General features: G+C 37.9%; 1 protein-coding gene across 2 annotated transcripts in view; it reads left to right on the forward strand.

Moving 5' to 3' along the window:
- Positions 1-18,933, forward strand: part of angpt2b (angiopoietin 2b) — a 70,392-nt gene that overhangs the window by 44,125 nt on the left and 7,334 nt on the right. The window contains exons 6-7 of one of the 2 annotated variants that reach the window (XM_056480448.1): positions 5,255-5,356; positions 11,749-11,915. In XM_056480448.1, the coding sequence (XP_056336423.1) occupies positions 5,255-5,356; positions 11,749-11,915 (269 nt within the window). The remainder of the gene's footprint in view (positions 1-5,254; positions 5,357-11,748; positions 11,916-18,933) is intronic. The other variant, XM_056480449.1, reaches the window with a different exon arrangement.

The raw sequence follows: 18,933 nt of genomic DNA on the forward strand, positions 1-18,933 counted from the left end.
AATTAAAAAAAAAAACATTTTATTTATAATGCACTTTTCTAAAACCCAAAGCGCTACAACAACAGAGAATTCAAACATGCAATAAAACACAAGGATGCATAGAAAAGTTCTAAAATATAAACACATTAGAGTAACTAAGAACTTAAAATGCAAGTTTTTAACATCTTCTTTAAACTAGCTAGTGTGGAAGCATTTCTTACAGAATAAAGGAGAGTATTTCATAACCTGGGTGCAGCCACAAAGAAGGCTCTCTCCCCCAGTAATTGTAATCAACAGGGTGGCTGTTGAAGGGTGAGAGTATCAGCAGACCGCAGGGAATGAGAAGGTGTGTACTGAAACAATGTCACAGATATAGGAAGGACATGTATCATGTAGAGCTTTATATGCAAGTGTGAATGTTTTAAAAAAATAATACGGGGCTGAACTGGGAGCCAGTGTAAGCTATAAAGCACACCAGTGATGTGCTGGCATGGTGGAGTGTGTGTGAGAATGCGAGCTGCTTAGTTTTGAATATACTGCAGTTGTTTGAAATAAGTTTTAAATATGATATTTCATGTCGGAATATATGTCGGAGTTAGAATTTAATTCATTTAAATTCTTTCTTTTCCCATTAAATTGCAAGTAATTTAAAACTGTGAAAGATTAAGTAACTTTATCTCTAAGTTACTTACTTACCATTCAGAGTTTTACATTTTTTTACTATTCAGTGCAAAAAGAAAGTTACATTTACTTTTATTATCCTTTTTTTCTATGGTGTGCTTCCATTTTGACCAGCCCTGACACATCGCAGAATTCATACGATAGAGTTGTGCTGCATATTTGTATAAATTAGATTTGTGTAAATGTGCATATGGTAATAAATAGACAGTCTCATAAGGTAAAAATAATACTGAAATATTTGGCTCAGTTTAAGGACGTTCATTGTGATGTGTATAGCCAAGAAGCAGAAAACAAAGAACATCTCACATCTGTTATGCAAACAGAAGGATAGGCTCTGCTGAATAACAATGAAATCCATTCATTCTTCCCAAAAGAGACCTCTCTACAGATGTCATTAATGCGAGACTGCTTTGTCTTTAAAGCCTGATTAGCTGTTTAAAGTTTTGACCACGGAAGGTCTCAAGACCAGTGTTATTGTGTTGCTAAATGAGCTGGTCCCGCCAAAGGGATGGAAATGTATGTTATCCCATTTTATGTTTTCGCCAAGAAGAACTTATTGCTTTCGGCCTTCTCCGTAAGCTTATTTCTTCTCAGAAACAGCTGGGAAAATTGGACAAAAATCATATAGATGATATTTACTTGGAATGTTTTTCGCTTGACACCCACAGGCTCAAAATGTTTAATATTTGAGGAGAAAATCCTTTACGGGATTGGCTTTAATTAGTTTTGATGGATTTGGATGATGGAATTCAATTTTTATTATGTGATATTGCTCACAGCTCAAACCGACTCCTTGTTTTCTCCACAAAGCGATAAATTATTAATCCTTTTGGTGTTCAATAGCTAATCAATGGTTAGAAAAAGTTTTAAGGGAATCACTGAAAAGCACTAAGTGTACAATCGAGTGCTTAGACTGCATCTAGATCAGTGTGTTTATAGCTCAACATGTCTCTTTGGGACTTGGGGTTAAAAATGTGACAATTCATCATTTGTATGGCTACTTTATTGCTCAGTTTAAACTAAATACAAACCCAACAGAGGACTGATATCTCACTGTGAACAAGGATAAGAACAGAATGTCCTGAATCAAAAAGCTAAATTTGGTGCTTTGTGATCCAGTTCTTGCTCTCAGAAAAGATTGTGGGTTCAGGAAGGGTACCATTTTTCATTAAAAACTGTAATAACTCATAAAGTTCATATGATATTTTGCCTTTTAAGTTTTCATTTAGTTTATTTTGTCAGTGCTGACAGCCTACAGAGGTGTAAAGAGCTCATTATTAACCAGGAGGCATCTTTTGATGAATCGATGTGTGCTTTTTTGCATATTTTAGGAAAATTAAAGCTGTACCACTGCTCAGATTAGCTTTTTTTTATTAAAACAAATCGGCAACCATTGCCTTAAACAGTGTTAAGCTGAAGTAGTTCATTGTTTTTTGGCTCATAAAATTTAATCCCATGTTTTTTGTATGTTTAGATTACTTAAGAAAGATAAGAAATAAAATATACTGTATGTATATGTTTAAACAATAGTATATTCAGACTCCCAGAGTGTTTTTGGGCATTATTATGCTATAATGCTTGTAATTTGTGCTATTGATTTATTTCAAGATTTTTATGACTTTATTTGTTTTATGTAATGTTCAAACTAAGCCTAAGCACACTGAAAAAAAATTCAAAGATGATTCCTTGGATTACATTTTTTTAAATTAAGTGGTTGTAATCAATTTATCTGGGTTGAATTTAAACAACAATTTAAGTTACTAAATTTATCCTGCATGAACCACCACCTTATCATGGTGGAGGGGTTTGAGTGCCTGAGTGACCCCAAGAGCTATGTTGTCAGGGGCTAATGCCCCTGGTAGGGTCTCCCAGGCAAAAAGGTCTTAGGGGACAGGTCAGATTAAGTGCAGTTCAAAAACCCTTTATGAGTGCAAAAACAGTGAGGACTGTGACGTCGCCCGGTATGGTGCAGCCAGAGCCCCACCCTGGAGCCAGGCCTGGGGTTGGGGCTTGTATGCGAGCACCTGGTCGTGGGGTTTTATCCCACGGAACCTGTCCAGGCTTAGCCCGAAGGAGCGACGTGGGACCATCCTCCTGCAGGCCCACCACTTGCAGGGGTAGACATAAGGGGCCAGTGCATTGCGGAACTGGTGGTGTTCGAAGGTTAGGACCACGATCGTCTGGCACAGAAACAGGCTCTTGGGACATGGAATGTCACCTCACTGGGAGGTAAGGAGCCTCAACTTGTGCTGGAGATGGAACGGTACAGACTATAGTTGGACTCCCCTTCATGCACAACTGGAGCTCTGGAACTCAACTTCTTGAGAAGGGCTGGACTTTCCTCTACTCTGGAGTTCCCCACTGTGAGAGGCGGTGGGCTGGTGTGAGCTTGCATATAGCTCCCCAATTTAGCCACCATGTGTTGGAGTTTTTCCCGGTGAACGAGAGGGTCTTTGTTTGCAAAAAACTATTAATTGTTTGTAACGGTTTTGCAGAAATATATTTTTTTAGTGCATATGCTCAAAGTGAACTAATTTCAAGAGGATCACATGATTGTGATTGATCACGACTGGTCCCGTATTAGCTATCACATGATTTACCAATAAGAAGAGTCCAAACACAATAAATTTCCAGATTTTCTTACCTTAGTTGTCTTCGTTTTAAAGAATCTCCCATCCACTTCTTAGATTAATCCAGGATAGGGTGGCACAGCAGCTCAGTGGTTAGCACTGTCGCCTCATAGCCAGAAGGTCAATGGTTTGAGTCACGGCCAGGCTAGTTGGCATTTCTGTGCAGAGTTTGCATGTTCTCCCTGTGTTTGTGTGGGTTTCCCCTGGAATCCCTGATTTCCTCCCACAGTCCAAAGACATGAGGTAAAAGTGAATCAAATAAAACAAATTGGCACAGTATATAAGCATTTACACAAACATATGCCATACAGTTAGCTGTCTATCATGCCGTGACATTTTCTATAATTAATTAATAGGCTGAAAGCAGTAATTCAGGGGAGCTCTCAAGACCTACCTGAGCTCAGACTCCCCTCTCGCCCTATGAAACAGGAGGGACTCCCGGCCTTTAGGATCGTCTGCGCTCAGGGCTCTCTCGCTGGACAACATGCCAAACACACCTTGTTATCATCAGCTAAGTGTGAACTCTTGAACAATGCTTTGCATGCGTCTTGTTTGGCCACTGTCGCCTCGTAGCAAGAAGGTTGCTGGTTCGCGCCCCAGTTGGGTCAGTTGGCATATCAAAGTAGAATTTGCATGTTCTCTCCGTGTTCGTGTGGGTTACCTCTGGGTGCTCCGGTTTCCCCCACAAGTCCAAAGACATGCGCTATAGGTGAATTGGGTAAGCTAAATTGTTCATATTGTAGGTGTGTATGTCCTGGTCCTCCAGGTTGGGGGTTGAGTGTTAGGCTAACATCCCACCTCGTAAAAATGAGATGTGACGCTCCAGGGACAGACGAGTCCCTGTCCCTCCAGGGACAGACAAGTCCTGTGATGCTCCAGGGACAGAAGAGTCTTCGCTGAGGTCCAGTTTCCAGCCTCTGGCGCCTTGACTGCAGCTCTGCACAAGACGTTTGGTCAGAGGAGAAAAGGTCGTGCCCAACTGAGTCTGGTTTCTTTTGAGGTTTTTTAATTCGTAACTTTCGCCAATTGGTGAAGTTTTTTTCTCGACGCTGTCGCCACTGGCTTGCATGGTTTGGGATCTGTAGAGCTGTGCATCGATGGATTTGCTCTTCAGTGTTTGGACTCTCAGTAGTGATTATTAAACCACACTGAACTGAGCTAAACTGAACTGAACTTAAACTCTGAAAACTGAACTACACTGTTTCAATTTACTATTATCTTCTATGCGAAGCTGCTTTGACACAATCTACATTGTAAAAGCGCTATACCAATAAAGGTGAATCTAATTGAATTGAACTGAGATGTTACGAAACACCAACATGGTGCGGCTAAATATCAACTTTGAATTTTGAAGTCAGTAAGTATGCTTCTTGCTTTATGGCACAACATTTTGGTTAGATGTATTCAAGAACAGCATAAAATAAGCACCTATTGCCAAAAATATATTACCTGATGAAAAAAAAAACTAATGATAAAGTCACCTGAAAAATGATAAAAATGTAATCTGTTGTACTTATTTTACATGCTGTCACCTCAGTTATATCAGATTAGAATCTGATGTAAGGCTATGTTATCTCAAATCACATACTTTGTGTGTGTGTGTGTGTGTGTGTGTGTGTGTGTGTGTGTTTATTCCAGATTTTTAAAAACCCATCTAGAAAAAATCCAGATATGCAAAAATCTCACATACTTCTGACAATGTTAAATTATATAAAATGCAGGTTTTGAGTTTCAAGATTTCCATCTGACAGCGATGTCACACTAGTATTATCTGTCTTTTGCTAAAAGTGTAAGATGGCTAAGAATATGTGTATATGTGAATTACACTGTTCCTATTTACTCTTTACTATGACCTTTTATGTGAAGCTGCTTTGACACAATCTACATTGTATAAGCGCTATACAAATAAAGGTGAATTGAATTGAATTGAATATTAACGTCATGAATGTGTTTTTTCTGACCAGGTATTCTGTGATATGAAAACTAAAGGAGGAGGCTGGACTGTCTTTCAGCATCGCTATGATGGATCAGTTGATTTCAACCGTGACTGGAATGATTACAAACTGGTAAGAACATCTTGTCCAAAACCAATTAGAGCCTTTTCCCCATTTAATTTGTTTAACCATATAACAAGAGGATAGCTTTAGGAAGCAGTGTGGTTATCTTTCTGCATTTTTGCTTTAAATTACCTTAAAAACCCCCGTTTTCTTTGTCTCAGATCATTTATTTTATTGCAGGCATCAATATTAATAAGATCTTTGTGCACCGAATATCTTTTTAAATACAATAAAAACCTTCTGATAAATTCTACGATATCAGTCATGTTTTAGTAAAATAGCACATATTTCATGTTTTTACTCTCATCTGACAAATATATAACAGGAATTAGATTTTGTGCCATCGTTAAAGTTTCCTCTGAATCATTTCTCTCGATTTTGCCTCAGACAATGAAGTATGATCATTTCTTTTAATGAAGACGCACTGTATAATTTCCATGTGAGCCTGTCTATCCCTTATTGAGATTTCTTGACTTATGCAAACGCCTGCTACCATTAATCTGAAGCGCCTAACATTTTAAGCACACATTTAACCTGCGCTGATGGAGAGCGTCTACCCCTCATTTGTGGCATCTGATGAGTATAAATGCAGATTACCAATGCTTCGGTGACCCCCGTTGACCTTTTCCTTTAGAAAGAGAGTTCTGATTGGCCGTTTCTGAATTCCCACGTCTCCCTCTGTTGTTACACCTGCATTCCCTCCCGGTATGGGAGGAAGAGTATATATTAATTCGGTCACAGGGTCATTTGAAGTCTCGAGAAGAGAAAAGATAAGACTTGAATTTGAATTGGACGTCATTATTCACACTTTGTGTCCATCATTTAAAGCAAGTTACAAAATACAAGGAGAGGAGAATGCTGTTAGAGATGGCTGCTTTAACATTAGCATATTATATTCCCTAAAGAGCTGAGTTGTTTGGAAAATACCGTTATTGAGTTTTAAATGCAAAAAAAAAAAATGGTGGTAATTCATCTCACCTGGGCTACTTCAGCAGACAAATTGCTATGGCTGCTCTGGGAGTGCTTTTAGAATGGCACAAGTTTTGTTTTCTCTTCCCCTTGTTTTCCAAGAAAAATGTTTTTACAAGTGAATGATAAATATTTGGCCCCAGATGGAGCGTGGGAGTCGGGAGCCCCTGTAGATTGCTGATAACGTGTGCATCGAAGCATTTGAATGCCCAGCTGCATTACCACATCTCACAGTGTTCACAAAGTGCCATCTCATTTGCTGGCCCAAGCAGATGGAAATGCGGCATTTTGCTATGGTTATAGAGTGGGTCTTGTGAAATGTTTACCAGTGTGTGATAAAGGACCTCGGTAGTGTCCTTCAGAAGCCATGTCCTTTTATTTTCTCAACAAATGTGTAAATGATTGACACATTCCACCTTTTAAGACCCTTATATACTCATAGAGAAGTTATTTTCTCTTTTATTCTTAACTGGCAGCTAGCTCTCTGCATCTCTCACATGGTCGCCCACTCAAGCAAAGCAGGGCTGTGCCTGGTCAGTACCTGGATTGGAGACCACATGGAAAAGCTAGCTTGCTGCCGGAAGTGTTGTTTGTGAGACCAGCAGGGAGCGCCCAACCTGCAGTCTGTGTGGGTCCTAACGCCCCAGAAGGGGACTCTATACTGCTCAGTGAGCACCATTTTTCGGATGAGACGTTAAGCAGGGGTTTACCTTGGTATCCTGGCCAAATTTACCCCCTGTCCATCATGGCCTCAAGGACGTAGATTTGCTCTTGACATTGCTGGGGACTTACATCCCTAGAGTGCATGCATTGAACAGCACAAATTCTGTTTTGTGCTTTTAAAAACATGATTAAAGGACTTAATTATATAAAATAAACACTTAATAATATTAATAACAATCCTGCCCCATGCTGCAAAAGTCATTTTACATGATTTTACTGCAGTTAGGCTTTGAGGAGGTATGAATGTAGAGAAATTTAGAGAGGTGTGTGACGCAATTTAACTGTTTTATCCCGATTATTGTTTTTCATAATCATGGAGGTCAAAATCAAAATTGAATTTTAATTAATTGCACTGCCTTGGTTAAAAGTATTATGGTGAACTAGTAGCGAACTTGACTTTTTGCACGTTTAGGTTATGAGTTGACAGAGCATTACTTTATTTTGAAGTCAATTAAATTATTGGTAGGGACATTTCTGTAATTGGTGGATATTGATGGGGACACGTCCCCTTCGTCCATGCCAATTCTACGCCCTTGCATGGCCTCCTCATAATTGGCTTCATTACTCTGTCTCCTCTCCGTCAATCACCTGGTGTGTAGTGTGTGGACTGGCACAATATAGCTGTTGTTGCTTCTTCCAGGTGGATGCTGCACACTGGAGGCAGATGAGAAGATTCCCTCCACAAATGTGTAAAATGCTTTGACTGCCCAGCACTCAATAAGTGCACTATATAAATGTAAGGAATTATTATTATTATTATTATTATTATTATTATTATTATTATTATTATTATTATTATTATTATTATTATTATTATTATTATTGCAGCTTTTAGTCATGTAACTAGGCATGGGATGATATCCAAAGATGCCTTTTCAAGTTGTAAAGAAATTTGTGTTTTTAAAGGTCAATGATGTCAATGATTATTTTAATTATCTAACCCAACATGTTTACTCTTTCAAAATATTTTAAATGTTAAAATAAAATATACTGTTGTTATAATTACAATATAAAGTTGTTGTTTTTTACCCAGACACTTAATGGTTCAACACACCCTCGAGTACTAAAAAAAAAAAATGAACAGATTTGTGTGTGTTGAGTATCAGTTAAGACTTTAGCACCTGTTAGCTTTAATTGTGGGGAAAACTGGATAATTTGGAGCTTTTGTAAGCTAATTTCATCTTTCGGTTTAAAATAATTTTTGGGGCGAGATCAAAATTGGTGATGTATAACAAATTTGTTAGTAGAGGGATGACGTTTCTTATTATCAATCATAGCGGAGTTTTCTTATCCTATGAGAAGACCCTGCTTCTTAATTATTCATGAGAGTACATACTTTCCGAAGGCAAAGCAGACCTGCCAAGCTGTGAGACCCAATGACTGGGTGAGACCGTGTCTGCATACGGCAAGCAGTATTTAGCCATTCATGAAGGGTCGTAACGTTATGTGTTTGTTTCCATGATTCACAGGGTTTGTTGCATGTGTTTCCCTGCGATGCTGTTAGGCCCGATACAGCAAAGATGTTGCTTTGCAGCAAGCATTTTTGTTGAGAGAGCTGTATTAGAATTGGACAATGGCGGACTGTCTTTTATCAGATGAGTTTGTTACAAATTAGACACATCGCTTACATCCGTGTTGCTGTGTTTGCCTATGTTTGCCTATGTTTAAAATCTCCAGATTGCCGGCAGGGTTAGTGGTTGGAATAGATAGAACAAGAGACCTGCTGCACCTCTATCCATTGTGTCGGCATTCAGACCTGGGGATTCAGGAGGTCCTACCTCATAAGTGTTTACATAGTTATTTTTATAATGCTATAACAAATTGTGGTTATGTTTATATGAAATTACGAATAACAAATGTAGCAGGGCATTAAATTATTGTGTATTTCTTTGCATTTAAACGTTGTAAACTATAAAATCACGCGTCTCCTCACGGTTTATGTCTCATTTTGTGAGCCAACTGACAACAGATGATCGTTCCCAGTTTTTCCCCTGCTCTGCTGGCCACACCCACTGCTCCCTCTGCTCACAGAGCAAAAAATTCTGACGTAGACTTGAACTGAAAGAGGGTTTTCATGGCCCTTTAAAGAGAACATATTTTAGAGCAGTAATCATAATACTGTGATATTGCGAAACCGTGATATTTTTATCCAAGGTTATCATATCGTCAGAATCTTATAACAGCCCATGCTTACATGCAACAATGCACAGCACGATCTCCTCTCAATCACATTAAATTAACGAAATATACCAGTACATAATATTAAACATTAGATTAAACATACTACTAAAATTACAAAAGCTATCATAGCATCTGATGTTTACATGAGCTTCATACTTCATACATGAGCTTCATACTTCATACAGTATATTGTTTTAAAGCAAGCATTTTATTTATTATTATAACTTATTCCGCAATGCGGAAGTGTGCTCCTTTTTGTGATTATTTAAGAACTTGTTTTTTTAGAAATAGAATTGCTTGTATGTAAAGAAGAAGGTCAATAAAATAAAGGTCAGCGTGAGTCGGAAGTTGACTTTTAATTCAGTATGTTGATGTACTAAATTAAACAGGTTAAAAACCTATTTAGGTTTCATTTTTTTCTGTTGAATACAAAAAAAATATTTAAATCCAGGAAACCGGTAACCATTGACTTCCATAGTGTTTGTTTTTCCTACAATGGGTGTCAATGGTTACCAGTTTTTTAACATTCTTCAAAATATCCTATTTTGTGTTCAACAGGATAAAGAAACTCATTAATGTTTGTAACCACTTGATGGTGAGTAAATAGTGAGTACATTTTAATTTTTGGGGTGAACTATCCCTTTAACAGCAATTATTAAGGTTTACTAAAAACAGACAAAATTTGTAATGAAATGGGATAGTTATTTTATTGATGACATTTATGCTCATTTATTTTAGGGGGGGACTCGCTTTACTGTTATTTGTGTCACTATTTAACAACCAAAAAAGCTTATCTCAACCCACTTTGTGCCTGTGTTATGTATTGTTTTCTCTTTGTGTTGGTAATCATGTAAATGAGCTGCTGCTGGGTTCTTAAATTTGCACTTATTTACACCCGCTGAACTTCCTATTGGTGCTTTTACAAGATTTTGGTCTCAAGCTAATTTTCCCTGATAGAAAATCTGACCCCACAGTGTTCAAAAATGAACTTTTTAATATAAAAATATTAGTAATTTACAGTGTGTGCTATTACTTTTGATTCTAATAGAACTCATGCATCCACCAGACCACATATGTTCAAGCAAAAATACTATTTTAAAGCACACAAAGCTCAGGTTGAAACTCCATGCAGCTCTCAAATAGAGATTAGGGTCCCATTTTATTTAATTTAAATTGTTCATCTGTAATTAATTTCTGTAATTACATTTATATCTGTTTACTGACCCATACACCTTAACCCATCTTAAATTCTACCTATACAACCAAACCCCTGTCTCTAACCTTACTCATATGTGTCACAATGCTGTTGTTTAGCTGTCATGTGGTCCATGTGCTTACTGTTTATGTCATGTGATTCCTTTAAGTTTTCCCACCATATATTAGTTTGATTAGTTCCACCTGTGTCGCACCCCTGTATGGATTCAGTTTAATTATGTCTTGTCTATTTATACCCATGAGTTTAAGTAGCTCATTGTCTGATATTGTATTGTCTTCATGCTGGTCTTCTTGTGTTCATGTGAGTGGTCTGCAAATAAATATTTTAAATAAATAGTGTGTTTTTGATAATTCCTGTGCTTCTTGTGAGAGACAAACTGTGACAGTATCCCACCTTAATAGCAGAATGTTGTGCAATCTGAATGATTTTATTCTGCAATGTGGAAGTGCATTCATTTTTTTGTGATTGTTTTAGAACTTCTGATTCATTTGCTCATGGGAAAAAATGACTAGAAATGATAAACAGCAGAAAATGGTCAAACTACATGCTCTACACATAAGTGTGTTCATAAATATAAAAGTAGAATAATATAATATGAAAATATAAGCTTTAAACATTAAGCAGCATTATGTGTAGTTTTTAACATCTAAAAATCAATGGAAGTGAATGAAACTGGGAAGTCTTAAGCCAAAAAGAATGCAATGGCTTTGGCCACTCATACTGTATGGGAAGAATAGGGTCAGTATGAACACAATAAGTATGTTGTACTTGTGTAAATACCTATTTTTATGGCCACTTATAAGGTGCAGGGTTCATACGGTCATGGAAAACCTGGACAAGCCATGGAATTTTGACATGCCATTTTTCAGGCATGGAAAAGTTTAGGAAAAACAGATATCTGTATACTTGAATATAGGTTTGTTGTCTTTACTACTTTTCTGTACTTGGCCAATCACATACTCTCACATTATTAGTGTGGTGTAAGCATTATCTAAATAAATTTGACATAGATATAAATTTAAACTGAATAGATTGTTGCGTGTTTTACGATATGCTGTAATAAATTTGAACATGCATTGTTTTTCTTTTATCACACATATGTAGACATTGCATGAAACATTAGGTCATGAAAATTTACTTGAAAGTCTTGGAAAAATCATGGAAAAGTCATTTTAGTAGTAAAAATGTGTATGAACCTTGAAGGTGGGACCAAAATGAGTGACTTCTGGTCTGATATTTGTAGGAGATGAGATCATGTTTGTCAAACAAATAAAGCATCTTTAACTTTTTGTTTGTAATTGTTTTTCATCAGGGATTTGGAGATCCATCAGGAGAGCACTGGTTAGGAAATGATGCCATCCACCTGCTCACCACAACAAAAGACTACACTCTTCAGGTTCACCTCAAAGATGCAGAGGAACACCAGGCTTATTCTCAGTACGACACTTTCTACATTGAAGGAGAAGATAAGAAGTATAGGTACCGATATCATCACGTTCTCTTGACTTTAGATGTTAACTAACCAACACAGGCTCATTCTGAAAATATACCCCTATATACATTTCTGGAGAATGCGAATTATGTAGCCAGAGCTACGTAAGGCTGCATTTCATCTTTAAAATGAACGCTATTGGGCTGAATGATGCTGTTCCTTTTCACGCTTACCAGCTGACCGATTACCTCCGTATAAACGGCTTTTTCGCTGTTACTAGTTTGTCCAGTGGCTCGCTGCATATGTCGGCGGACTTGAGATGCAGAGAGGAGTTGATCACGAGGACAGGGTTCAAGTCCAGTTAAGAACAGTTCCAGAAAGCAGGTAAAACAAAAGACAAAAATTAAAATAAACTAGTAAATAACAGGGTGAGAATGTGGTAAAATCGGAAAACGTAAAAATCAGGCTGCCGTGAGGCCTTTTATTTTTCTGGAGTGCTTTTGAAAACACTGTCGGTTGGATTTAGGGAAGTGGGTGGGCGCTGGTGAATCTGTGCTTTTAAAAAAACTATTGGTTGGCTTTAGGAAAGGAGGAGGGTGGGTTAGTCGATCAATAGCAGGTAAGACAAAAATAGAAGCCAAAAAAATTAAGTAAACAAGTAAATAACAGGGTGAAAATGTGGTAAAATCTGAAAATGTAATACAAATCAGGCAAGAGCGTGTTTTTTTTTTTGGATTGCTTTTGAAAACTGTCAGTTGGGTTTAGGGAAGTGGGTAGGCAGCTCAATCTGTGCTTTTGAAATAACTATTGGTTGGTTTTAGGGAAGGAGGAGGGTGGGTCAGTCGATTGGTCAGCCAGTCAGTAAGTCGACAGTCAGTCGACAGCGGCCTCTGGTGGATTTACGCTTCGAGCGGGGACGAATGGCACTCGCGAGTGAAATTTAAGATCTCAAAAAACGTACACAGCAGCCTCTGGTGGATTCGCAAAAATAAAAGCGGCAAAAAACATAGCTCCTGGGATGTATTTTGGCGCTTTATAGGGGTACGTAATCAGAATGAGCCTGGGTTGTCCCTAACTGTTGTGATGCACTCAATTGATGCCACATTTGGAAATGAACCCACAAATTATATTTAAATAATAATACCCATGGTATAAATATTGTAAGCTACTGTAAAGCCTAGAATGCCACAAAAGTGTACAGATGAGTTAAACTACTTTCAATAGCACAGCAGTTGCTTTTCTTTTTTGATGATTTTTCTGCCCATTTCTGTTCATTTCAGATAACATGGGGTCAGATATGGTCAGATATGATTGGTCTAGTGGCAATGTTTTTGATTTAAGTGCGAGGGCTTTTCCAGCACAACCTTTTATTTGACTAAATCAGAATTGCAGCTGTACATCAGTAGATGTTTATCAGCAGCAGGAACACATTTGGTTGCGTTTTGTTTTGTGATTTAACAGGAACGGATAACAAGCTGTGGAAAAGTGAAAGGGAGGTGGCAGAGCTGCGTGCGGTAGAGAACATTCCCGCCAAACACTTTCCACCACTGATCGCAACTGCAACAATCACATAACAAAACATAAAAAAATGATGAATTCCAGCAGCAGGCTCATTATAATACTCAGTCGCTAAATTGAAAACTCCTGCTCAACATTTGAAGAAGCTTCTTATGTGTTAGCATCCCAGACGTGAGCTATTACATAGAGCGCTGGGGATAAAATCGACCGTGGCAGTAACTCACATACTACCAGCTAAATATATGTGGATTGAATTGAATTGGGGGAAGAAATGAAATAGAATGAGATAAAATCTTTTTCATCATAGCTCGGCTTCATTCTGTGATTTAGTCAAAGCAGGCCTGAGCTGAACTGGTGGAAGTGATGGTGTTTATTTATGAATACCACTTGTCATTTAAGTCATTTATTATGTTTAGTTTCAAATACACATAAGCATTGTCAACTTGTGGTATTCAGACTTAGATTAAAACTTAATTTGTATTTAGATATGCAGTGGGAATGACATATTCATCTTATTTTAAACCATTACTGGTGCATTTTGTTTCTTTTTTGGCTCTTTTATTTGGCTCGTCTTTTGTTATTAACATTGAAAGTCCACATGAACTGGAAGCTGCGACTGTGTTTTTTTTTTTTTTCATATTGTGACGCAGTTCCTAGAGAAACGACATATTAAATAAAAAACCAACACAGGGTCGTTCTGAAAACGTACCCTTATATACATTTCTGGAGATCGTGAAAGTACGTATGGTACGAAAGCTACGGGGCGGTATGACGCCGTTCCTTTTCGTGCTTACCAGCTGACCGCTTACCTCCGTATTGACTGCATTACCACTGTTACCAGTTTTTCCAGATAGCTTGCTATGTATGTTGACGTACTTAAGACGCAGAGAAGAGTTTCAGTGCTTTTGAAAACACTTTTGGTTGGGTTTAGGGAAGGAGGAGGGTGGGTCAGTCGATCGTTCAGTCAGTCAGTTGACAGTGGTCTCTGGTGGATTTACGTGAGAATAGCAGGTGCGAATGGCACTTGCGAGAGAAATTTGAGATCTCAAAAAGCATACACTGCCCTCTGGTGGATTCGCGAAAAACAAAAAATGCACAAAATTACCTCCTGGGACATACTTGGCGCTCTCCAGAAATGTATATAGGGGTATGTTTTCAGAATGAGCCTGGGTTGGAGAAAACAGTAGGCGTGGCTTATATTTTCTACTGCGAACTGAAGGATTTTAATAAAGTTCATATAGGAATGATTGGGAAATTAATTTTAGAAGAGTTATTACAAACTAACAGACTCCTTCTCCTCACCATTTCTGTTTGTTTTCAAAACTGATAGTTGGAGAGGCATGGTTAAGTATGTAAACCACACTCAATACTTAAAGCATACGTAATCTGACAGTTTTACTGAAAAAAAACAAACAAACAGGAAGTGCATTTTTAGATTTCAATTAAAGATTACAAGGGAAACCATTTTTTTTTTCTTAATGACATGAACAGATGAATTGCTCACTACAAAACTAGCAATGTGAGCTAACAAAATCAGATGGTTAGTTTTGATTTCTGTTGTAGTTTAACATTGAGAGTAACCTCCCCCAATTTATTCAATTGACCCTTCGCTAAGCCACACCCGAAAACCATCACACACCAATCGTGGCTTAGCAACCGTAGCTACACGCAGGAGGTCTGTCAAGCTTTCGAGTGAGGGAAACGAGCTAAATTGTTGTGCATATGGATTATGCAAATCTGATACTGGTATCCTAAAAGTTTGGATGGGATGATGGAATTTTTTTCCCTTGATCCAGCGCGGATCAAGCTGTTTGAGGGCCACTAAAAAAGAGCAGGGTTAAGTTTGTTTTATTTTCAGTATTCATGACACATTCAGTGATACACGGCAATAACTCACACACCTCTTACCCTAAACAGATCTAAACTGTGTTTCCTACAAAAATACAAAGCAGGTTATATTTCACAGCTGTCTTTTTCTTCTTTCGCTCGATAGTATGAGCACTGCTCCGTTTAAGCTCTCGCAATAGCTTTTAGAGCAAGCACAATCCAGTCATATTTCAAGTCATCTGTTTCAAGCTACAAATATTTGAAACTACATATCAACAGAACAAAACTGAGATGTGATCACAAACTGAGTACTTGCAATCAATATACTTCACCCACAGCTGTTTTTCAGTCATTTATAACACTCATGTCCATGTCAGAGCTACAGTTCACTTTTGTTTTCGTCAGTCTTTTTGTGATTTAGTCATTGGTGACGGCGTTATAGAAGGCTAGTGTCTGCTTTTATATTTGGTGTTGGATTAATATTAATATAATCCCCTTTTTGGCTTTTCTTTCTATGATTGAATTATGTTGAAGCACTTTCCATGCGTGTTTCCTCGTCGGTTAGTAATGCTATATTTCATTCCACAGCAATTAATCTATCAGGCTTTTTGGCAAAAAAAAGAGAAATCAAGGTTTAATTTGTTATTATTAGATTATTTTTAAATTTCACCTGTCCTGCTGTGCATGAACTAAGCTGTTGAATGGTCAGCGTATGAGGCGGCTAGGCTAACCTAGCTTCAATTTTGATTAAATTATTTTCTAATCGGTTGCATATTATGTGGTGAATACACCCCTGTAATGCATACTGCAGTCCTTTTTTGTCTTGCTTTCTCGGATATATCACCTGTTCTCCAAAAATGACTAATTATGTCCCTGGCAATGTCTGACACCGGCGCATACATATTGTAATAGACGTGCCAGGTACGAAAGCTTGACAGGCGTAACAACAGTGACTAAGGAGGGCGGGGCTTAGTGAAGGGTCAATTGATGCTGCACTGTTTATTTTTTTAACTTGACAGAATGTTCATTTTAAGGCTTCAACACAGCAGCGTCGGGCCGCTAGCTGGTTTTGCGTGTTTCACCTATCACCTCATGTGGAAGGGAGTTTGCTTGCTTCAGCTTGTAGAATCCGCATCGGCCATCAGTAAAGGAAGATCTCTGAGTGGCTGTTCAGCTGTGAATCAGATCGCAAGAACAAAAATCGAAGTTACGAAAGTAAGCAAAACAAGAAAAAAGTCAGGAGGGAATGCAAATTCTTTACATTTCTTAAATATTGTCAGATTTTTAGACATTTACACAAGCAAATCCCTCTGTGATGACCAGTAACTACTTTGAAAATGGTACATAAATGCTGCTTTCTTTACGGTTTGTATGTGTGCAGCACTAGTTTCACTTTCTCTTTGTGAAATTACAATACATATTTGCAGAAATGGAAAGATATAGTCGAATGTCTTGGGGTGTTTAGCACATCATGACTTGCCAAGTACGATGTGATTCTGGATTAACATCTATGGTAATGGTAATCCTGGAACATCGTTTTTGTTTGAAAATGTAATCCATACCTATTCCACACCCCTGAACCCAACCATAACTGTAAATTATTCCCCAAATCAGAGGGGAATAATAGTGGGATAACAATCATGTATAAGTGCATAAACCTAACTGTAAGCCTAAACTTAACGTTAAACATATCCCTTAATACTGATTGGCTGACTGGAATGTTGTTCTAGGCAAGATGTTAATACAGGAACGTGTCTTATTTGGTAAAACCAGGTTGGCGGTGTGTTTATGTGTAGATATTTGGTTCAGATGCAGCTGATGCTACACTGTTAAAAAAAAAATCCGTTATTTTACGTTTTTTTTTCCCGGCAGCTGGGGTGCCGGAAAAAAATCTTAAAATACCGGCCAATAAGTTACAGACATTTACCATAAAATAACAGACAGTAAATTACAGAAATTTACTTAAATGTAAATTTCCGGTAAATTTATGTAATTTACTCTGTTATTTTAAGGTAAATGGCTGTAATTTAACAGCTGTTATTTTATGCTTTTTATTTTACAGTGCAGGTAACACAGTTGGTGTGTCCTGGGCCTTAAATGTTTATGTTAGTCTTTTTGAGGGGCTCATTATTATCATAAAACATGAAGGCAGAGCTTTGCTTGATTCCAAACTGGAATTTCAATACAAACCTTCAGTTTTAATGGTTGAAGTGTGTGGGATAATATGAAAGTAGCTAAATATTTAATATCTGACAGATGGTCTACAATGGAAATGACCAACATTAACATCCTGCCATTTAAATGACTGGACTTTTTTTTTGTTAAATTTCTGTGTTCCCAATTGAAAATTTAGCATAAATCATCTCCCCATACTTCCAAAAATGGGTAATTTTAATTTTCATGGCAATGGCCTCGAGGCTACATTTAGGGTAAACCACAATTTCTCACAGCAACACTCTTTCGTCTGGTCTGCCAATCCCAAGAGAAGATTTGCCTACCAGAGAGAAACAGGGCAAACAATTTCAAGCGTTAGGCTTTGCCAGAAAACTGCCGAGTTAAACAAATCTCACACCTCTCTTAAGGGATGCAATTAAACACCAAGCATCGCTTTTGGGCATACTTATACAGCGAATGAACCAGAACCAGAAATATTAAATTGAACTCAAAATAAATGATTTGGAATACAACTCTAGAACGGCTTGAGTATTGCAGCACCGCTATCAGATGGAGACTCCAGTGTGTGTTTGTGTGCGTGTAAGCAGGTAGGGGAAATAGCAGAACAAACACTTGCCAAATCCCACCATGTTTGTTTTCTAGTTTACCTCATATGGTAAGTGTGCATTTTATTAGCATGCTGAGAATCCTGGCATGGTCTCGAGGGTGTTGGGCCCGTTTGGGATTAAGCAGCCAAGCAACCTATGGCGCAGGGGTGTTTTCTTGCCAACGCAATCTCCTGCAGTCTCTAGCTGTGTGTGGTCCTCTATCTGGCACCATGTGCGCGCAATCCGTCCTGGTGAGACATCGTCAACAATGGATTGTGGATAATGGAGGCTGGATATCTTTGGAATGCGTATTAATGAGTCTTAGAGCGTTCTGAAATAAGAAAGAGGAAAAGATAAATCACTTAGGAGTATCTCATACGGGCTCGCAGCCGGTCCAATTACTGGGGTTAACGGTGGATGTAATAGATGTAGACGCTTTCATCAGATTATGTAAGAAGAAAAAAAAACAATCTAAGTTAAAGCACTCCTTTGTGTATTGTATTTAAGCTAATTTATTTAAAACTGGATATGTGTCTGAGATGATCAAAAAAGCTAATGCTGAAACTCAAGAAGTGCCAAAAAAACAAAACAATGTGGAACATTTCTTGGCACAACTTTTGGAGACTGTCTGCTTAATATCTGTTGTTACTGCTCCTATAACAGACATTTAACTGACTATAAGTAACTTTGCAAGTACATGTCAACATACTCTAACTCCAACCCTAACCCCAACCTAATAGTCTACTTATAATCTAATGATAATTAGTTGGCATGTAGATGCAATGTAACTTAAATTCAACAAATGGACCATCAAAATAATGTTTGACCATTTTTTGCAATTGACCACCGCATACATCCCAAAGGTGCTCTGCTGGATTGAAATCTTGTGACTGTTGGTTATTGGAGTATGGTGAGGATATTGTATTGTACAAGAAATTAGTTTGAGATGAGACTTCTG

Source organism: Danio aesculapii, chromosome 19 (genome assembly GCF_903798145.1).
Source record: "Danio aesculapii chromosome 19, fDanAes4.1, whole genome shotgun sequence".
Taxonomy (NCBI): Eukaryota; Metazoa; Chordata; class Actinopteri; order Cypriniformes; family Danionidae; genus Danio; species Danio aesculapii.